Source organism: Scophthalmus maximus, chromosome 4, assembly GCF_022379125.1.
Source record: "Scophthalmus maximus strain ysfricsl-2021 chromosome 4, ASM2237912v1, whole genome shotgun sequence".
Taxonomy (NCBI): domain Eukaryota; kingdom Metazoa; phylum Chordata; class Actinopteri; order Pleuronectiformes; family Scophthalmidae; genus Scophthalmus; species Scophthalmus maximus.
The window spans coordinates 16,122,297-16,144,947 of NC_061518.1; the positions used below are offsets into that span (position 1 = coordinate 16,122,297).

At 42.5% G+C, this 22,651-nt stretch overlaps 1 protein-coding gene across 1 annotated transcript; it reads left to right on the forward strand.

Annotated features, from left to right (window-relative positions):
* Positions 1-648: 648 nt before the first annotated feature.
* On the forward strand, positions 649-18,743 carry cenpf (centromere protein F). Its single transcript, XM_047331556.1, has 38 exons — positions 649-724; positions 2,253-2,428; positions 2,562-2,687; positions 3,153-3,223; positions 3,427-3,557; positions 3,701-3,792; positions 3,873-4,143; positions 4,317-4,519; positions 4,622-4,747; positions 4,881-5,009; positions 5,291-5,413; positions 5,590-5,725; positions 5,817-5,946; positions 6,056-6,335; positions 6,574-6,780; positions 7,012-7,220; positions 7,511-7,640; positions 7,958-8,236; positions 8,355-8,912; positions 9,070-9,243; positions 9,325-10,229; positions 10,382-10,593; positions 10,694-10,823; positions 10,927-11,080; positions 11,200-11,308; positions 11,437-11,690; positions 11,790-11,898; positions 12,128-12,333; positions 12,543-12,761; positions 13,002-13,145; positions 13,269-13,458; positions 13,543-13,640; positions 13,820-13,861; positions 14,094-15,176; positions 15,312-15,441; positions 15,532-16,152; positions 16,451-16,572; positions 16,869-18,743. The coding sequence occupies exons 2-38, from the start codon at positions 2,267-2,269 to the stop codon at positions 17,001-17,003; spliced, it is 8,400 nt and encodes a 2,799-aa protein (XP_047187512.1). The 5' UTR covers positions 649-724; positions 2,253-2,266; the 3' UTR covers positions 17,004-18,743.
* The last annotated feature ends 3,908 nt before the right edge of the window (positions 18,744-22,651 follow it).

Here is a 22,651-nt window from a genome sequence, read left to right on the forward strand (position 1 = left end):
AGATCCTCTACTACTGTTCAATTGCCAATTTATTTAGTATAAAAGCATCTTTAATATGAAAACAACAGAAAGTACCCATTTCTAGTCAGGTGAGTACACAAATGATTTTCCTCAGTCAGCTGCAGCAGTCACAACTTTTTAAGGCAAAGTCCATTGTGAAAACTAGTTCACAGAATGTGCTTGTACATTGACGTATTTAAATGAGAGTTAATGTGAGCAGAACAAATGTGAAAATCCCATTTCAAGTGCCAAACTCTAAAACCTATAAATGAAATTTATTATTATGATTATTATTATAATCTCACTCATGATTCTACACAGTGACGCTGTCTGATGGCTGACTTTAAGTATCTTCCACCTGAAGCTCCGATATTTTCATCCAGCCATATAAGGGGCTCGTGAATTTCTCGTCCCAGCCTCAAGTTCGTGTAAGTGATCACGTTCGGAAAAACATTTAAAAAAGACTTTCAGAGGCTGTCTTGTCTTGACGTCCTGATTGTGATCAACAGCTACAAAGTTACACCCTGTTTCTATACAGTCTACGGTTACACCGCGTGGTGGCACTGCTGAGACTCAAGTGAACCAATCACCTGCGTTCTTCGAGTGACGTCTCTTGAAGTAGCCAATGAGCGCGCAGCTTTGGGGGTTGTCGGTTTCCTCTGTGCAGTTTGAATTTCCCAACGAGCACCATTTGTGTATCTGGTGGAGGAGCGTCGCGCCCAAAGTAAGTGAAGCTGCTTTCAGCCGTTAATGAACAATAATTTAACAACACGGCTTGTTGACCTCTTCTTGATAAACAACTGTATTTTATTTGGCTGACTTTATCTTTGATTATGTGTGTTAAAACCGTGTTTAACACAACTCGGTCTACGTCAATAGTTAACCACCACAGCAGAACAGAAACCTTTGTGTCGGTAACGGCGACATCATTACCTTTAATGCATTAGTACATTTGATCAGATAAATATGATTTTATGTGGCTTCATTATCAGAGGAACAAGCATCTGGGATCAAAACAACGCCACAGAAACGAACCAAGACACACTGCGTGTGTCTGTGTGTCTGTGTGTGTGTGTGTGTCTCTCTCTCTCTCTGTCTCTCTCTGTGTGTCTGTGTGTGTGTGTGTGTCTCTCTCTCTGTCTCTCTCTGTCTGTCTGTCTGTCTGTGTGTGTGTGTGTGTGTGTGTGTGTGTGTGTGTGTGTGTGTGTGTGTGTGTGTGTGTGTGTGTGTGTGTGTGTGTGTGTGTGTGTGTGTGTGTGTGTGTGTGTGTGTGTGTGTGTGTGTGTGTGTGTGTGTGTGTGTGTGTGTGTGTGTGTCGTGTCTCCTGGTCTTTGGATGAGCTGATGCAGCCATGAGGTCGATCAGTGTTGTGCCCTCGTCAAGTGGCTTCATCAGGCGTTATGCAGATCACTTGACAAACCTGTAGCTTTTTAATGGTATTAAATACACTTCACTCATCATCTGTGTAAATCACTTTCTATTTTCACTCTGTGGGAAGTCTGTCATACCAGTCCCGCAGTTTGCTGTTCTCCTCATCATCGTTTGGTGTTCAGTTGTCGACCCTGCTCCTGGTTCCTCCAGGCAGAGGCTCGTCTACAACATCTGCATCAATATGACTGGCCTCCGTGTCAACCTCAGTCTGGTCCTTCTCCTTCTCATCCTCTCTGGTCCTCTTCTTCTTTGTCTTTTCTTCCTTTTCTTCTGTTTTTGATCCAGAGGGAATCATTGGCCGCTGGGGTTCGTTAGGATCATCTTCCATGTCGTGGTTACCTCATTAATCAAATGTGTGAACCATTTTCCTTGTTTTCTTTTTTGGTCAAGTGGGCCCAAGTGATATTACCACACCGCCACAATTGTGAAACCATCAGTGACACAAAAAGGGCAGTTTAAAAATTGGAGAGTTGGAGTCTTGACCCGCTCATTCAAAAACATATCAAGTCAATACTGCACTATCTGGGATCCTCTGAAACGCATCCGCCAAGTTGGAAGTCAATCAGAAAGTTGTTTGTTCAGAAAATCAAAGGAAGGAAAGACAAAGAGGCATTTCTCTAGTTATTAGTAACACGATTAACTCTTATTAATAACAAGTATTATATTAACTCAAGCTGTTCTTTTCACATGATTATTTGTACAGTACTTAGTAGTTAATACTAAGTTACTTATTTTCCATATAGGGTCATTAGTTGGCTGTTCATTGTGTTTGCACATTAGTATTGCTTTCCCCACTTCTAAATAAATTGTTGTCTGTTCAGTCAGGTTATAAACCATGAGCTGGGCGGTGGAGGAGTGGAAGGATGGACTTCCAGGGAAAGCCCTGCAGAAGATCCGGGAGATGGAAGTCCAGCTGGACAAATTGAAGAAGGAAAGGTCCCAGAAGCAGTTTCAGCTCGATTCCTTAGAGGCTGTCCTGCAAAAGCAGAAACAAAAGGTCAGTGCTAAAGAGGAAAGGATGAATTAAAGTCCAGATAGATGAACTGTTTGGATTCCCCTCGGAGAAATGACCGATTGAAGTGGAAATTATTCCCAGAAAATACATCAATTGTCTGTTTGTCTCTCTCCAGGTGGACAGTGAACGTACAGAGACCTCTGCTTTGAAAAGAGAGAACCAGGGTTTAGTAGAGTCATGTGACTCTTTGGAGAAAGCCCGTCAGAAGGTTGTCCATGACCTCGGGGTCAAAGAGCAGCAGGTACGTTCCTCTTTCTTTCCCTCTGATTTCTCTGACTTTTATCTTTAGTCTCTTTGTATCTCATGCACTGATTCGAGTCACAATAATTGGATGAGTGGCGTCACATGAGATGACTTACAGCACTTGGCCTGTGACTTTCCTGGCCCCACCAGTGCCATTAAGACTTGAAAAGCTGAAGTGCCCCTCAACATTTAATAATTCTCAGTTATTTAATCAGTGATGGGTCTCTGGGTCTGAATAGGACCACAATCTGTGTATTGGTGACCATGGCTCTGTTATAACATTAATTGGAGAACAGCTCAGTGTCTACACTATACACCTGTTAATTGGACAAACAAATCAACAAGACACACCAGCTGCTGTGATCATTTGCCAAAAGGAAAATGAGGCATAGGATATGCATATCTGGAATTAAAATGCATTTATAGCTTTGTGTGATCCTAACTGAATTCTGTATCAATCTAGGTGAGCTACCTGGAGGGTCAGCTGAACTCCTGCAAGAAGACCATAGAGCGACTGGAGCAGGAGCTCAAGAAGTGAGTTCACTTTTGTGTCTGTCGATACGGACGTTTAAGAATGAAAATGGTGGTTGGCTTTGTAAATATAGATCCTGTGCCCTGTTGTTGTGTCAAGTGTTCATGCGTCATGCTTCAAAATGACTATTTAAACTGAGTTTGAGTTGATGGAAAGATTTCAAACCTGACTCTTGGATGGCTGGTGATGGTGATTTTCTGCCCAGGTACAAAAATGAATTGGATCGTTCTCAGCCCGCTGGCTCTTCCTCCTTGTCATCCTCTGAGCTTCAGCCTTACACTACTCCACAGAAAAGTTTCTCTACCCCAGCTCCTGTCCCAGCCTACAGACAGCATGGTACTTCAAATTACATTTATTTCCAGCTGTATGCTTTCCTGTTAGGCTGCCTCTGTTAATTTGTGTATGTCAGCAAACGTTAACTTCAAGATGTCAATGCAAATGTCAGATTATCCTGATGTTAAACTGTTTGCATTTCTTAGATAACAGACTGGAGGAGCTTCAGGAGAAATACAACCAGGAGGTAGAAGAAAGAAAAAGGCTGGAGACTGAACTCAAAGTCATGCAGGTCAAAGTGAGTAAATCACTTATCCCAATTATGTGTTTGTTTATTTGTGGTAAGTTGGTGATGTTAACTCTCCTGTTTTCTTCCAGATGTTGAATCAGTCATCAGTCTGTGTAAGTCACAAGGACATTGCTGCCCGCCAAACTGGATCGTCCATATTTCCATGGCAACAAGATTCAGCCCACACCCGCCAGTCTCAGGATGCAATGGAAACGCCTCTGAAGAGGCGAGGGACATCTCTGTGGAACGCCCACGAGGAGACGCCGATCAAAGCCAGCCAGAGAATGAGCTCTTCCATAGCAGTGCCGAGTCCCAGTGGATCCTCCCAACAGATGGAGCAGCTGAAGACTCTCAACCAAGGTGGACTGTGTATTACATATTCTCAAATAGGATGCCAACCATTCTGTGAAATATTAGATAGCTTTTGATTCTGCACATCCACTCCCTCTGAGAGATCTATCTGTTCCCTTTGAGTTTGACCATCCTACAATTGCCCGGCAGCAGGGATTTAATTTTCACTGTTTCTTCATTAGAGCTGCGTGGGCATGTGTCAGAGCTGGAGAGGAATCTGTCCAGTCAGGAGAAGGAAATTCGTAGTCAGGCCTCCAAGCTGCAAGAACTACAAACCCAACTGAACCAGGCCCGCAAGGACCTGACCGATCGGGACAGAGACCTGGCCAAGACTCGTCATGAGCTGAGTCAGGCAACAGACAGACACCAGCAGGTGGAGGCCAAGGTACTGCTGATAACTCTGTCCATCATTCATCATTTATCAACCCTTCATAGACTTCATTTTTGAATGAAACATAAATAACTGGCAATATTGTCACGTATTTAGTGTTGCTCAGTTGAGCAGAAGCTGAAACAAGTCACGGAGGAGATGAGCTGTCAGAGGCACAACGCCGAAAGCTGCAAACGTGCCCTGGAGCAAAAACTCAAGGACCAAGAGAGAGACAGTCAGAAGGTGCAACAATGTCACATCATACCATCATTAGGCCTTTAATGTTTTTACATTTTATCAGACATTAAAAACAGATATGCACTTTTGTATTTTATTCAAAAGGTTTTGTGCTTGTACTTGTACTCATTCTGTATAGGAGCTCGCCCAGCTCCAGGGTTCCCACAAGGCTTTGGATCAGCAGCTGAACCAGACCAGAACCAAGCTAACGCAGGAGATCCAACAGTCCAAAAAGGACTATAACATACTGCAGGCTGACATGGAGAAGGTAACTTTGTCACTTTTCTGCTGTTCCTTCATCTACTCAAAGTCAGATAGTGACAAGTCACTGAATCCCACTGCCTCAGTGGTGGTGGCCCAGTGACATCAAAGAAATCTAGGCATTATACCTGCCCTTTCTGTTTACCTAACATTTGGGGGGGTGTACATGAGAGCACGTTTAGCTGCCAATCACAATAATTGACCAGCCCCCAATTATTGTCCTCCCCTGGTCTTGTATGTACTTCTCGTTCTTATGCTTGACTTGTCTCTTCCCTCGATTCTCTTTAGATTAACTTCCAGAAGACTCAGATGGAGAAGGAGGTGGAGGAGCAGAAACAGAAACTGCTGCGGTCAGAGCAGAGCCTCCAGGCCAGTCAGACCAAAGAGCAGGACATCCGCAAGAAAATGGAGGTTTGCTTTTAGTAGAATATCCACTTGACCCTTATTATTATTTCACTGGCAAGTCTCCTGGTATTGTTTTCAGCTTTATCTGAACAGTCCTTTGTGGCAAAATATGAAAACACAACATTTCAGAATGCAATTAACTTTTTCTGTCACTCCTCTCCACATCTCTTCCCCCCCACTAGGAGCTGCAGAGAGATAAGAACAGTGTGACTGTCCAGTTGGACCAGAGCAGCAGGCGTCTGTCTCAGCTGGAGGAGGAGAAGAAGAGCGGAGACCAGAACTTCAAACGCACCCAGGGACAACTAGATGACCTCAGAGGTAAATCTGTTGTTGGAATGGCAATGTCTGAAGAATTATCATCAAGTTATCTCCGTTATTAACTTTTAACTTGCGTCTTTTCGCTCTACAGCAAAATCAGAGGGACAGGTGGAAGAGCTCAAGAGACTTCAGTCAAAACTGGAGAAGCAGACAGAGGCTTCAGCCCGAGAGCTGGACAACTTGAGGAAGACTCTTTCTGATGCAGAAACCAAAAATGACAGGTAGTCATAGTTTTACTGTACAAACCAAGAGAGTTGGTCACTCTTTGAAAAGAGTAGACACAGAGTAGACACATTCACTATTGTAAATACAATTCTAACCCCCGTGTAGGTCTCAGAATGAACTTGGGAAACAGAAACAGGAGACGGAGAGACTGACCAACAGGTTGACGGTTCTAGAGAAGGAGAGCCAAGACCTGAAATCCAATTTGGCTGCGAGTCAGACTGAGTGTAACGAAGTGAGACGAGAACACCAAGCCCTGCTGGACTGGAAGAAAGAGAAGGAGGTCTTGATTAATGAAACTGAAGCTGTGCAAAAGGAGCTCACAGACAAAATCAGTAACTTGGAAAACAGTCTTAGTTCACTGAATGAAGCTAATGAAGAACTTAAGGTAAGATGCAAGGGTAAACGATATGATATGATAATTAAGGCATGATTACAACACAAAATGCCTGCATTCCCAACACTTGTTCTTTCATATCAACTTCATTATAACTTTTTTGAGAATTTGTTAAAATATTGCCTTAATGGTTCAGAATAAGAAATATCCTTCACAATTCAAGCAACATCAACTCTAGCCTTGAAGAGAATTACCCCTCAACCTGAATACATGTCCTGTAATTTTGTAGAAGCAGCTCGCGGGTGTAGAGGGAGATAAGGCCAGTCTGTCGGCTCACGTCGATTCCTTGAAGGGAGAACTCCTCGACAAGAGCATAGAGTTGGAGCAGAGGGAGAACGAGAAGAGGCAGCTCCTGTCTCAACTCTCTGAGGCTGGACAGAAGCACACCAAAGATCTGGAGAATGTTAGTGTGCAAGTGGCACAACTCGAAGCTCAGGTGATTTATTGTATTGATTTGTATTATTTTCATGGAGTACGCTTTCTACGTTAAAATATTTTTTTAATATTTCGAATTACTGGAATGTATTTGTTCGTATGAAAATAATCTCTGCTCATTGGATAACATTTTTACATTTAGAGCCAAATCAATATCTGCTTTATAAACTCATTTCTAATCAGCATCAACCAAATCATCATTTGCCTTGTGCGTATATTTTTACATTAACAGGTCAAAGATTTGGAGTTGCAGTTGCAGAAGGAAATGAGTCGAGCAGAACAAGCTGAGAGGAACAACACAGAGCTGCAAAATGAGCACCAGGCAGCCTGCGACCTGGTCCACTCCAAAGACCAGCTGATGGAGCTGGGCCAGGCTGAGATCAGCCAGCTGAGAGAGAGTCTGGCACTTTCCACTGCACAGCAGGAGGCGCAAATCCTCAGGTGGGAGTTTTGTTTGTTGTTTAGTTCGTAATTTGTCATGAACTTTCTTTCCAATGCAACAGCCTACCTTTACAAACTTAATTAAGATTAGTATTTCTGCATCTCAGTGCTGCTTCACTGCAACATGGGTTTTCTGGGTTTAATAGGTCAACGCACACAGCCACAATAAAATACTCAAGGATGCTTTAGTGCAGTATGATATAAACACGGTCTCCATTGTTTTAATGTGGTTACAATCAACGTATATTTCTTTTAACATGTTTTATCTTCCGTGTCTTTTTCTCAACCAGCCTGGCAGAAGAGAAGGCGTCCTTGCTGAAGCATTGTGAGGAAAGTGTTTCAGCAAAGTCTGAAGAGACGGAGCAGATCAAGCTGCAGCTGGAGGAAGCACAGCAAGAGCTGCAGCTCACCAGAAACCAGGTCTGTTATACCGGACTGCAAAAAAATGTATTCACAGATTGCTGATTATTTATTCTTGTTAATAATTTAACTTTGTGTTATGCTGTTTTTATAACACAAATTCATAAATCCAACTTTGAGGGCATTTGTGAAGCAAAAAATAATCATATGACCAATGAAAACATTAAGATCAAATTAACTGTCCAGAGCTTAAGAAAGAGTACTATGACTGATTATAGTCTGTGTTCAAATCTGTCCTTGACCATATCGTGTTATATATTTTATTATATTGTTTTAACCAGCAGAACCCTACGTTTTATCTACTCTTCGTGTTTCAGGTCAGTTCCATGGAGAAATTCCTGAAGGTCCAGGAGCAACTGGGAGCTGAGCTGCAGAAACAAATTAACTTACTGACAGAAAACGAAGAGCAACACAAGAAGATGTACGATAAAAAGTCAGATGATCTCAAACTGTTAGAAGAGGAGCTGAAGGATCAGCAGGGCCAGACGGAAGAGAAGGAGAAGCAGCTCAGAGAGGCTGAAGCTCAGATGCTGTCTATGGACAAACAGAAGGCGGAGCTGGAAAATGCAGCACAAGAGATGAGGAAAGATGCGGAGGTAAAATATTGTTATGTTTCAGTTCTATGATTTATTCTTTTATTTATTGTAGTTACAAAACTGTTGTTCAAATGCAAATATGAAGTTTAATTCCATTCATATTCTGCTTTGTATCAAGATTTCCCAGCATGTTCAGACTGAGAAGATCAACCATCTTCTGGAGCAGATATCTTCCTTAGAAGAAAAGGTAGCTGCGAACAAAGATGCAGCAGAGAAGCTTCCAGTCTTGAAGAATGAGCTGGATGTGGTCAACCAATCCCACGCTGACCTTAAAACGTCTCTAGAAGCTCTACAGAAGAGTCACTTGTCCACAACTGAAATCAAGACCAACCTGGAGAACATCCTGACTGAGAAGAGTAGCCTGGTCTCTGCTTTGGAAAAAGAGGTAAAAGATGTCAGAGAGAAGATGATCAAGGAGTCAGGGAGTCATGCTGTGGAGATAAAACAATTCCTCAACAAAGAGAAGAGCTATAAAGAGCAGCTCGAAGCAGCCAAAAGATTGTGTCGAGAGGAGATAAAGACCATGAAGACGACTCTATCTGCCGCCTCACGCGGTTTGGAAGAGAGAGACAACACGATAAAGAGTCAGAAGGAGAAGCTTAATAAGGCCGAGGCAGAGCAGGCCAAAACCTCAGATCTCCTGAAGGAGAAGATGGTCGCCATGAACAAAATCAAGGTTGGTGAGGAATTAATTCCTAGTTGTGTCTTAGACCTTACATGTCTACAATCTAGCCACATAGAATCTAAACCATATTGTATTCTATTTGCTACGTCTGGATACTGAAACATATGGGATGGTCTGTTGAGTCATTCAGTTAATTATTCTCATAAAGGTTCAGCTGGAGATGCTCCAAATGGACCTGGAGGACAACGAGGCGGCCATGAACTCTTTTGACAGTCAGGTGGAAGAGCTAAAGGGGACGATAGAGTTACTGGAGGCACAGCTCGCTCAGAACCAGACCCAGATGTCTGACATGGAGGTCAGGCTGGAGGACAGCAAAGCCCAGGTAGTCTGACACAGGTCTGTTGCTCTTCAGAGAAGAAAATAACTCTGACGGGATTAAATCTAACTTCTCTTACTTTTTCAGGTCTCTGTCTTGGAATCCCGCTTAGAGGAGGTTCAATCCCAGAACTCTGTGCTGGAGACACAGTATGTCACAGCGAAGGAGGAGTTGTTTGAGAGGAGCTGTGAAATCACTCGCCTGGAGGAGGACGCTTTCCAGCGAAACCAGCTGGAGGAGAGTGTTGCTGCGTTAGAGTCTAAAGTCGGACAGATCACAGCGGAAAATGTAAAGTTAGAGAAAACTCTGAGGCAGGTACATGAAGACAAAGAGAACCACCTCAACAAGTTTCTTCAGGAGAAAAACAGCCTCGTGGCTAATTTGAAACAGTTAACAGACGACAAAGAGCAAGTAGAAAATGAAATAATTCAAGTAAATGCAGAGAAGAGACAACTGGAAGCCAGTTTAGACAAGCTGTCAGAGGAGAACGAGCGACTGCAGAACAACGTTAACCAGTTGACTGAAGACAAGCAGCAAACAGAAGCAAAGATCAATCAAGCGTCTGCTGAGATATTTGAAGCTGAATCCTCTGTTAGTCGAGTCACCGAGGAGAAAGCAGAGCTAGACGTTGCCCTCAGCCTGATGAATGAGGAGAAACTCAAAGCTGAGGCCAAACTCAGTGAATTAACTTCTGAGAAAAATGCTTTGGTTTCCAACTTGACCCAAGTAGTTGAGGAAAAGCTTCAGCTGGAAATGAAGCACAGTCAGCTGACTGAAGAGAACATCCAACTACTCTCGGGTGTGAATCAGGTCATTGAAGAGAAGCTGCAGTTAAAAGAAAGCACAGAGAGACACGAGGCGGAGGTGGCTGCACTCAAAGAGGAGAACGAGTTCATCCGGGGCTCACTCCAGGCTTCGGAGCAGGAGCACCAGAGGCTGAAGGAGCAGCGCCAGATGAGGGATGAGAGGACGGAGGAGGAGAACAGAGAGAGGTACTGTACATTTTTATTTAATGTTCATATATGCTTCAACAAATAAATATATCAGTGTCTATCTGATTATTTTTTCTTCTACAGAGTCTTGACAGTATTTTTTACTGTTTAATTTTAGCTTGAATGGTATGTTGTTGTTTTTTTTTTTATAGGAGCCACCAGTTTGAGGCAGAGCAGTCCAGACTGCATCAGAAGCTGGCAGGTTTACAGTTGGAGCTGACTGTATTCAAGCAGCAGTACGAGTCACTGCTGGAGCAGGTGGACCAGCAACACAGTCTCATACAGCAACTCTCAGAACCACAGGGAACCCAGAGGCCCGGAGTAAACATCAGCCACACTGAGTCTGAGGAGACAGAGATTGGTGGTGAGTGTTAACCAAAAAAAGGTCTTCCCATGAAACACTGCCGCTACATTAATTTGAATATGTACATTTATACGGAGTTATGTCTTAACAATTTCTCCAGAGGAAGCAGCGGGACAGATTGATGAGGAGCCGACAATTGCAAATACTGATTCCCTCCCAGTAAAGGAACAGCTGAGCCCGATGGTGTTTGACCTAGATGAACTTTCCCACCTGTCTGACGAGGCTTTCCGGTATAATGCGTTTATACTAAGCGTAAATATACAGCCATATGATTATATTGTATGTTGTGTTTTTATTATGTGATCAGTAAATCTTCAATCTCAAATCATACAGTGAGACAAAGTTGGTCTTTGTGGACGACGTCGCTGAGCAAGAGATGATCCAGGAACAGTTGGAGGAGGAGAGGCAGGCATGTGTGGCCGATGAAGAAGAAATGAGGAGTATTGAGGAGCAGCTAGTGGAACATCAAGAGAAACCCATAGATCAGGTATGAAATAACTACTAAAACAATTGATTTGTTTTCACTCATGGTCGTGTCAGAAATTCAGGGTTGGGCTTTTTATTTATTTGTCGTTAACTTTTGATATTTCGCCTTCTCTCTTACAGGTTCCTGCAGACAGCAGTGGTCCCAGAGATGCTCTTGAAAATGAACCTGAAGTCTGTGAAATTTCTCGACCCACGTCCTTCAGAGAGACCGAAGAATTAAAATCCTGTGGTGAGGAAATAAATTGTGTGGCAGCAATAATAATTATCTCTTCTTGGGCTTATTTACTGATAGACATTTTACCACAGTCGTGTGTATGATCTTTGAATGACATGATGATCTGTTTCTACCACTAACAGACTCATACCAGGGACAAGATGACGACGCCCACAACAAGGAGATGACTGCAAAACAGGAAAATGAGCTCCAGGCTCTGCGCTCCGAGCGTGACCTCCTGAGCTCTGAACTGGCACTGAGAAAAGAGTTGACATCTGAACTGGAAGTCCAAGTTCAAAACTTGGAAAAGAAATTTGATGCAGCCAAGGACGAAGCACATGGTGCAACACATAAACTGAACGCTGCCCTGAAGGAGAAGAAAGATCTTGCCCATCAGGTAGGGTGAACCAGTGACAAATATCACATATGTGGTAGTGTAGCAATAGCATTTATTATTTAAGTGTGAGTTATACTAATGCTGTGTGCTCATGTTTAGTTGGTGCAGCTGTCGGAGGAGAGGGAGACATTAACTCTTCAGCTACAAACCTCTAAATGCCAGCTGACTGATGTTATAGAGATGCTGGAGGGACTGGAAATGGCCAAGGGTAAATATCTTCCACGCTCACTGCATATGGGGAAGTAATTTAACCATTTCACAACCTCAGTCTGAAACAAGGTGCTAAATGAGTGTGGTTGTAAATGTCTACAATTAATGTTTATACTTTGAAAAGCTGTTTAAATTTGATGCCATAGCATATAGATGAATACCCAGGTTTAACAGTTTGTACTATGGTATTATTGATTCGATTTTTTTGTTTTTACTTGGTTCTGTAGGTGGATGGGATGAAAAGTTCCTTCAGCAGGAGAGTGAGTTGAAGAGGGTTCGCTCTGAGAAAGCTAACCTGGAGCAGCACATCCTGGGCATGGAGTCTGAGCTGGAGACCCTGCAGGAGGAGAGGACCAGACTGAAGGATGAGATGGAGACCCAGAGACGGACGTGTTCAGGCATGGAGCAGCAGATAGAAACACTCGTGAACGAGGTGAGCAGAGCTGAACATCAAAATAATCTATATCAAAGGGTATATGTATATTCTTTAATGCACATGTTTTTGGAAATAAATAGACCCAAACTTTTCAATTGTATCGGAAAAAACTAACAGAGCGAGACATTATTGAACACAATCTGTTTTTGTAAGGTTACGGGTCAATCAGGAGGACATGACTATTCTAAATCTTATCATTTCCTCAGACAAGCCAGCTGAGATCTGAGCTTGTGTCCTGCACTGAGGAGCGAGATGAGCTGTGCCAGTCTTTGGGGCAATGGAGAGAGAAAGTTCACAGTCTGGAGAAGTCAAACTGCGACACCAGGCACCTAATTTCCATCCTGGAGGATGACATCAGAGCAGGGAGGAAGGAGTATGAAGCCCTGCAGGGCAACATGGAGAAACTGAAGGCCGAGAGGCAACAGGTACATACATACTGTACATTTAGCAGGGTTAGCTTAATATCATGAAACGTTTCAGAATTGATTCTATTGGCTAAACACATTAAAACAGCTCCAAACATACCTGTGCATTCTCACGTCTGGTTTTCGTATATCCAGTGAAAAAAGTGAAAAAAATGTTTTCCAAAACATCCTCTGTTTAATTATTGTTGCTGTTCCAGTGTGATGGTTTTCTAACTGTAAGCTCATTATATTTCTCTCAAGCTGTTGGAGAACATACAGACGCAGGAGCAGGCAATCTCTGAACAGAGTGGAGAGAGAGAGGAGCTTATCGGCCATCTTAACCAGATCAAAGAAGACCACACCTCTGCCAATGAAAACACTGAGTCCATGGTCAGCAAGATACAGGTGAGGGGGGGTTTGAGTTAGCATCTGTTATTGTATATTTATCTCAGTAATTGAATGGATGCATTTTTATTGTTTGATTTCAACCCCTCCATCGTTATTTTTGCCCTCCTGTTCCCCCCCAAGGCTTTAGAGGGAGAAGTGAGTCGTATCACGCAGTCCCTAGAGTCCTCTCTGCTGGAGAAAGGAGAGATCGCCTCTCGTCTGAACTCCACACAAGATGAGGTCCAGCAGATGAGGACTGGCATTGAAAAGCTTCAGGTCCGCATCGAGTCAGACGAGAGGAAGAAAAGGAAAATGGGAGAGCTGCTCAAAGGTGACTCCTCGTGTCTGTGGAAATGCCGTGGCCTCTTTGATTTTGGTTTGGTGTTGGCCTTATTATGATTGTGTATTTCTGCAGCTGCCCAGAGAAAGTCAGACTCGCTGCAAGATCGCATTGATACCCTGGAGCGAGAGAAGGAAGATGTCGAGCAAAGTCTAGAGGAAGCTTTTCTACAGGTATTCTGTTTAAAAAGATGTTCAAAGTTTCTTACATTACGACAATGTTTTCTTTTCTTACAGCAACTTATTTTTGCTTTTTAAGATAAAATTCACATTTGCGGGGAGTTAAGTGAAATACAGGGTAAGAAATGTGCTCACATCCAAATAAATACAAATGTAATTTTCCATTTACACAGGCTGAGACAACCAAAGCTGATCTGGAGGAGGAAAGAAGAAAGGTACTTTTTTTCTATTGATCTGTTTGGCACCATCTCCCATGCCTGTTTTATTTTATGTTCTAATAAGGCTTTGTGACACATGACAACCTTGTTATCCTATTTATCCGGTTTCCTTTTCTTTTTCTTTCATGCTCTCAATTTCCTTTCCATCCTTTTCATTTTCGCCTCCACTCTTGGCTCGTCTCCTTTCCCCATCTCTGCTGCTGACTGTCTTGAACCCGCGCCCTCTTAGGTGGAGGAGGAGAAGAGACAGCTCAGCGAGAAACTATCAGAGCTCTCTACCATGCTGGAAAACCTGAGATTGGAGAAAGAACGCTTGGAGAGAGAGTTGGATACAAAAAACCGAGAGATAGAGGAACTGAAGGCTGTTAAGGAGGAGCTTGAGAGAGGATTGGAGAAGGCAGAAGTAGATAGGAGACAGGAAGAGGAGAGACAGAAATACATGGTAGAAGAGCTCGAGAAAGGGATGAGAGAGGAAGCTGAGAGGCAAATCAGACAAGTAGACGACCTCCAGGCGCAGCTGGAAGCCTCTCGGCAGAGGGAGGTCTCACTTGAACAAAAGAGTGCAGAGTCCGAAGGGGAGAAAGACAGGGTGCAGTCTCTGCTGGTAGAGTTACAGAAAGAGAAGCATTGTCTGCAGACGTCTTTAGAGGACTGGCAGACAGAAGGAGAGAGGCTCCGCTCTCAGGGAGATGAGTGGCAGAAAGAGAGAAACGACCTGAGGACCTGTATTGGGACTTTGGAAGAAGAAATTAAGGAGTTCAAAATGGTCATAAAAGCTAAAGAGGAGGAGATTGCAATTTTGACTGAAAAAGAACAGATAGAAGGAGAAAATGGCCGATTGGTAGAGGAAAAAGAGAAACTCCAATGCACCCTATTGACAGTGGAAGAAGATAGAGATAACCTGCGCTGCACTCTTTTATCTGTGGAAGAAGAGAAAGAAAGACTGGAGCAAGAGAGAGACATGGTCACTAAGGAGAAAGAGAAGCTTCAATCTAGACTTTCTTTGATTGAGGATGAGAAACATGACATGCAACAAACTCTTTCTTCACTCAAGCAAGAGAAGGAAGGACTAGAGGAGCAGACACAGAAGTTAGACGCCGAAAAACAAGAATTGCAGTCTTCCCTTACTTTGATTGAAGTAGAGAGAGAGAACCTGTGCTCAGCTCTGACTACCCTGGAAAAAGAGAAGCAAAGAGCAGAAGGAGAGAGAAAGAAACTCGCAGAAGAACAAGAGAGTCTTCAGACAACTGTTGCTTCTATGGAGAAAGAGCTGGAAACGCACAAAGTGTCTGTTGTACAGTTCAATGATCAGGTAAACAGATTCAGAGCTAAACAATACACTAAACTTATTATAACCATTTCATTTGTTTATTAGACCTTTAATCATAGTATATAAAAAAAAGATGAATTTTGCTGCTGCCTCAACGTATTACTCTATCTCCTTTAGGTGTCGGAGCTGACATCCCGTGCCGCTCGTCTTTCCAAAGAAAAAGACTCCGCTCTGAGCAAGATGACTCTCTGGATGAAAAACTGCAAACAGCTGGAGCAAGAGAAGCAAATGATGTTAAACAGCCCAGGTGCATACAACAGATAATTCTTAATGGTAAACTATCTACAGAGAGTGCAGTTGGATCATTTTGCTAACTTCAGCCACATTTGTGTTTCAGGTGATGGAAAGAACAGCGGACAGTTGCAGACGGAGGAAAAACAGCTGAAGATCGAGTCACAGGAAAAAACCAAGGAGGTGGAAGAACTGAGGGATGCCCTCGATGAAAAGAAGAGGGAATTAGAAGAGAGGGATAAGGTGCTGGAGGAGTTCAAGAGTGAGTTGGATGAAGTGAAAAACCTTCTGGAGGAGAAGAGCACCGAGGCCGATGAGAGCATGGATAAATACTGCAGCCTGATGGTTGAAGTCCACAAACTGGAAGAGGCCAACAACGCACTGACGACGCGGATCGAACAGATTACCACTAGCCGACGTGCAAATGAAGCTACCGCCGGTACTCCTCGCTCCCGGCGCTCAGCGCGAAAGTCTTCCACCAGACGCGAGGAAGATAAGATGCATGACAACACTGAGAACATGGTTCCCTCAACACCTCCGAGGTCTCCTCATGGGTCGTCATCAGGGAAACGGGGGCACCGTGACATTAATGATAAAGACAGCGCCCAGGAGGCCCTGCACAACCTGACAAAGAAGATCAAAGCTAACGCAGTGGCTACACCCAAATCAAGAACCGGACAGGAAGACGAGTTCAGGCCAGAGGGACTTCCTGAGCTGGTGCAGAAAGGTTTGTGTTGGGTGCTAATCTATTGTAGCTACAACTGAATGAGCATTAGTACCATGCTTTGCTCTGCTCTGCCCCATTTCTACTGAAAAACTGTAAACACTACAAGACTCTAGGTTCTCCACATTTTTATTCTCCTTAAATCACTGCAGAACTCTGAGCCTGAAGTACTGGCATGCCTAATATTTACTGCAGAATCTGGGGCAAATGCATAAGCATTTAAAATGGCTGTTTGGCAAAAAAAATCTGATGACTGATTTTATTTTAGTGAACAAAATGAAGTCATCTTTTTTGCCCTCAGGCTTTGGTGATATTCCGCTGGGGGAGGCGAGTCCATTCATCGTGAGGAGAACCACAGTGAAGCGCTGTAGTCCAAGGCTGGCTGCCAGGCCGAGTGGTGCCGCATCTGCACCTGACGGCAAGGTGAGCAACTACAGCCATCTCTCTTACACACATACACAGTACAGTTCTCTGTCACCTTTGTTCCTTAGCCAGCTGCACATCATGAACATGCTCTGATGTCAACACACATTGCATTGTACAACATTCTCATTACACATCTCCAAGCATAAGATGGAAAAGGAGCTTGACGGTTTTCAGTTGTTTTCTTTCATCAAGTCTGCCGCCTGAATCGATGTTTGTTTGTTGTACCACTTCCTACTTTGTTGTGTTTCCCTCTTCATTTCCTTCTCGTCATCTATCTTTTTCTATCTCCACAGGTTTTGGGGCCCACACCTCTCCCGAGTCCTTCTGCAGATGACTCCAACAGGAAGTGTTTTTCCCCGAGCTTACTGAAGACACCTGAGCAGAAAGAGAAACAAACGCAACAAGGAGACAACTGTCATGTTCAGTAGATTGACACACACACACACACACACACACACACACACACACACACACACACACACACACACACACACACACACACACACACAGTCTTGACCCTGTGATATATTTCATATATTTATAAACACATTCACAAAGGTTAATGCTCCACTTTTTTTTTTTATAGAAAGACTCATTGAACTTGAAAGTAACAGCACCCATTTTAAAGTGTGTGTACTTGTACTTGTATCTTTGTGAGGACTGTCACACCCTACAGAGTGGGGACATTTTGTCTGGTCCTCACTGACACCTATGGTGATTTTAGGATTACGGTTTTTAGGGTTCAAGTCAGAATTAGGTTGAGGTTAATGTGTTTGTAAGTCACCTGGTGGAGTGGGGACATTTTGGCCAATCCTCCCAGTTATAAAGGGCTGTTTGATGGTTAACACTTGGTTTTTAGCTTCAGGTTGGGATTACGTTTGGGTTAGTCACTTTGTCAGTTGTGATGGTTAAGTTCAAGGGGTTTGGGAATACATTACGTCAATTTGTGTCCTCACAAAGACAGATGTACAGGTATGTAAGTGTTAAATCACTTTCAAGCAGGACTGCCAAAGCTACACTTCACTTGATCTCCTCATTCTCTGTTGGCAGCCAAAGTCATGAGTAATAAAAGAAATCACCAACTCCAGTGAGATGATGAGGCAGGTTAACAAGGAGCAGGCTAACATCCAGTTCCTGATTTTTTTTTCTTGGCACTATTTTTCATTTTAAACTCTTTTTAAACATTTTTAAAGAAACTGTCTGTGACTTTGAGATGTCAGATTCGTGTTTTAGAATGAATGTTTGTTTGTTTTTCCTCTTAATGTATCCTCATCTCTTCACTTCGTAACAATCTCTTTGTTTATCTTCACCTCTGACTCACTGGTTGTATATTTTTAGTCTTTTGTTCTGTTCTCGTCTTATTGATGCCTGAGTAATGTATTATATCCACATGATTCACTAATAACAGCTACGCTGTCCTGTAACATACCAGCCAAATGCTAATGGCAGCTAAGTTTGTGTAGATTCTCTGCTTTGACTGTTTCATATTTTCTACATATTTTAAGACAACAAATCTTACATTTTTGTAGTGACATTTTGCAGCAAATGCTGAATTCTGTTTTTATTTAGATGTAGATTCATGTTATTGATCATTGTAAATAGTTGAAAAAGCCTAATAGTTCAAAATGATCCTTTTTTAAACTAAAGCTTGTGTGAGCTCTTTCTTGTCTTTGCTGCTAAATGAACAGAAGAGTATGTGCCTATCTGTGCTACCACATGGTGGAGAAGCTGAGCCGTGGAGTAGATGTAGAGTAGAGCGGTGTGCAGGGCCGGTCGGGTGTGACCCTCTGAGATGGAGAGAACTTAAATCCGTCGGATGGGGAAAAATTGATGAGACCATTTTATATGGTCCTTCACACCAGGCCAGATACTAGGACATCATCAGCGGAACTAAAAGTGAAAACAAAGGTACTGGGCATGTATCCTATGAAACAAATAGATGTTCAGCTTCATAATACCGGAATACAAACGAGACTCCAAAGTGCTTCTGTTTTTTGTTTTTTTAACAGTTGATAATGGAAGATGCTGATTTGAGTTAAACTGAGAAATTCAGTTTTTTTCTATGAAAGAACATTTGTTCACGTTGTAAAATTTTGAGTCTGTATATTTCGTTTGGTTGAAGATGGTTTGAAAAGACAAGATATAAAATCACTTTGGAAGCTATTTGATTCAATGGTCACAATGCAACGTCTCCTTACACTTTGAATTTTTGCCAGTCCGCCCTTTTTCTAATTCTTTCCCTCCACATCAGGTCGCAGTGAGCTCCTTTTGGTCCGCTTGCCTCTGGTTTCAGGTCACTACATCACCTAGAGGTGGTGTTGGTAAGGATACACCAGCAGCTCTCAGCCTTTTTTAATAATGCAGAAGTCAATTTAGGCGCCTACTTTTAAAGTCTGCCGTAATTACAACTTCCACATAAAGGAAAACAATCAAGTATTCTGTGATTCTTCAGGAGATGAACTCAAAACAAGCTAACTTGCAATTGCATACTGTTGCTGTTAGGCTTCATTAGGTCGTCTGTGGTATTAAAGTGATCAGTGACCCGCTGGTTTGCATCTGCCACAAGTTATAGGATATACACAGTCTGTACTTGGAGTAGAAGTGTTCCCACAGTACACATTACAACTTCAGTCACATTTTCTGCATCTGAGCTTTACTTTTGAAACAGCCAATTAAGTATTTATACCCACAGCTGAAATGAAAAACCTAAGGCTGACAACAGCATATAATATAAATGTAAATATATTAATTTTATTTAATTCTCCAAATGACGTTGCTATTCATAGCACAGGAACAACACAGTAAATAACAAAAAAGTACTGTCAGTACTAAGGGGCTGGCGTAAAATGTCAAGAGCAGCTTTTTCCTTTCTTTCTGGGTGAACCTTTGAATGTCTGAGGATCAATGACCATTGATTTTCTATTTTAGTGTATACACATTTGAATTAGAAGTATTGATGTGTTCTGACCTTTTGACCTCTTGCTTTACTAAGGACACATTAAAATAGGATACAGTGATCTCTTTCGTCTGTGTCTTGTTGGAGCATCAAAGAAACCTGGATGGCCAGTTTAATCAGTCGTTCTTCTACGTTACTGCGTCTCTCTGGCTGCCAGTGGGTGAGGAAGCAGCCGTGCATGCTGGGTTATGGGAACAGAGCGCAGTGGACACAGTCACACCCCTCAGAGCGGATGCACTCCTGCTCTGATGTCTCTGGCTGGAGCTGTTAGCGGAAGCTGCAGTGCCAGAACCAACTCTGGCCGAAAGCATGGGAAATGAGGAGATGGGTCCACTGAGCTATGTTATCACTGGCACTCAGACTGGTGTGTGTGTCTGTGTAGCGGACAGACTGACGGACTGTCGATCCCCCGCTGTATGCATGATTTGTCCTATTCTTCATCCACCAACACTGTGTAAGCAGCAGATCTCGGGGCCAGAGGAGAGTCACTGACAGGAAGTGTCAAGTTTGTTTGAACCGGACAGAGGGAAAGAGACGGTAATGGATTTTAGTTATTTTAGAAACTGAATTATGTAATCTTTGATTATAAAGTATCATCCAAAGGACGCTTGGAGGTGTAACTGGACAGAGCGATGTATCCATGTGTGTTGCCAGGTTGCAGAAAACAAAAAACAAAAATTAAGCTGTTCATCAGTTACAGTAGACTGTTTGTCCAGTGAACAGAGTTTTTTTGCAACTTGGCAACCCAAGTGTTTTTCTAATTTCACTAGAAAACTATTCATTAAGCCAATACTTAAAACCAGTAAAGTGGTAGCAAAACATGAATGAGGACTAAAGTCACAACACTACTACTCTATGTTATTATTTTGCTGATAAAATTACTAAGAACTCTGCTGATTTACATGACTTAACTACATGTATAGTATTTTACAGTGCTGCTGACCCCGGCCTTCATTCCTGGTATCATTTGACCTGACTCTTGGCTTAAGCACTCAAGCAAAAGTGCATTTTTTCCATTTCCATAAGGTTAGACGACTTACCAGCGACAGATTCACCAATTGTTTTGGTCCCTACCTGAGTTAAGCTCCAAAGTTTATATAAAGCACCTATAGAATGTCACTTGTTTCACCCTGCCCACTCGGTAAACTCTTTCAAACCCCAAGAAACCGGTTGGAAACAGGCTTTCTATTAAAAATATTTGCCCAAAATGAGATAACTCTTAGTCACTGAAAATTATTAATAATAATAATAATAATAATACATTTTATTTGTTCGTGCCTTTCAAGACACCCAAGGACACCTTACAAAACATAAACAAAAACATTAATAAAAGCACAGCAAATACATCAATAGTAAATCAAGATGAAAAGTGATAAGACTGTTTTCACAAGCTGAGCAGTGCTCCCCAGCCTACCCCAGGTACATTTAAAATGGGTGGAATGCCCCTGTAAAGGACACCACTTCATCATATGCAAGCCTGTCAAAATCTAAAAAGAAACTCAACAAAGCACCACTGTAGTTTTTAAACACCTTTAAATCTATGAAAAAAATAATTTTCTTTTGTTTTTGGTTGGTGATAGGCATGCTGAAAGCCAAATTAACATCTGGCATTTGTGGAGGGTTCAGTGAAGCCCACGTCCTGTTGAAGTGATGGGGAAAGAGGCTTGTGTTGCTCTGTGCGTTTGTCAGGGCGACTTGCTGACATGACTGAGTCCTGTGTGAGAGGAGATGGCTAGGAAACAATACACAGAGGAGGTAAGAAGAGAGGATGAGGAAGGATCGCCGATTGAAATAGAACTGATTTGTGTCTAGACTGAAGACAAATACATGATTTTAGAGGGAAATATGGAATAACTGGACCGACCATGTTGGCTTGACTTCTCACTGCAGCTACATGCGTGAGTTTCAGTGTTACCTCCCTGTGCTCACTGCCTCCTCTTGGATGACAACATAATGTTAAATTACACGCAAAGTACAAGCTATTTTTAATAAACACTCTCCCCCGGCTATTTTCTTTTTTCATTCAGTACCTTTCTAGCAAAGAATTGCCTCCACATGCACAGAACTAAAAATAGGAACCATTAGAAGAGAATCGACATAAAGGCCACTGGAGTCTTCAGTTCATCTGACTTCTGTGGTTACAATGTTTTGAAACATGAACTCCCCTCAGGGATATTACTTTCAAAGACCCAGGTTGAACAGGGACATCACTGTGGAGGAGAATCTCCGATTAATACAGAGGAAGATAAACAAGTATTAAATTGAATATTTGAAAACCTTCACTAAACACTAATCAGAGATACATACTGTATGAGATTAAAATACAGCCTTTTCTTTAGATCTTGTAATGGAAGAACACTTGCATGTGTCATATACCTAATAAATTATGATTGAAGTAGCTAAATATTATTTTGATACAAATGATGGTTATACTGTTTGTACAGTAGAAAGTATAGAGGAACCTTCCAAACTCTTGATGCAGGATGAACTAGTGGTCAGTGAGGCTGACCCTCGGTGATTGGGAGTTTTCCCTCTTAAAGGGTCGTTTCACCCAAATGAGTCACGCTTTCTTGATTCTCCCCAATAACATAACACAGCAGAGTTTTGTTTTTACTTGCTATAATGTTTCAAGACCTCAGCTCTGTGGCGCTCAAAGTTACAATCGCACATGAAAAAACATGAAAATCTCTTTTTAGAAAGAAATGTCAGTATTGCCTGGATAATCCACAGAGCTCAGTGAGAACCATGAACAAAAACATAACAAATGACTACTAGAACAGCCCCCATGTTTTTCAGTCCCTACAATCCAACCACCCTCAAAACTAAAAAAATTGCCAAACAACCCAACAAGCTTTACCATGAATATCTCCAGTTTCCACCCGTAGGACAGATTTTATTCATGCTATGAGCGACTACAGTGCCGCTGGTTGGTTTCAAACGAAGGAAACGTCCCGGTGAAATGAGCCAGTGTACTGTATGTGTCTGACTGTGTGCTGTTGATTCTGCTCTGCACATCCTGCTTTGATAACTTTCCCTCACGCATCATAAGACCAGCTGCCACTGGCCAGTCACACTTATCTGGCCCCTCTATCATCCAGGAAGTTTAAACACTAGTAACTA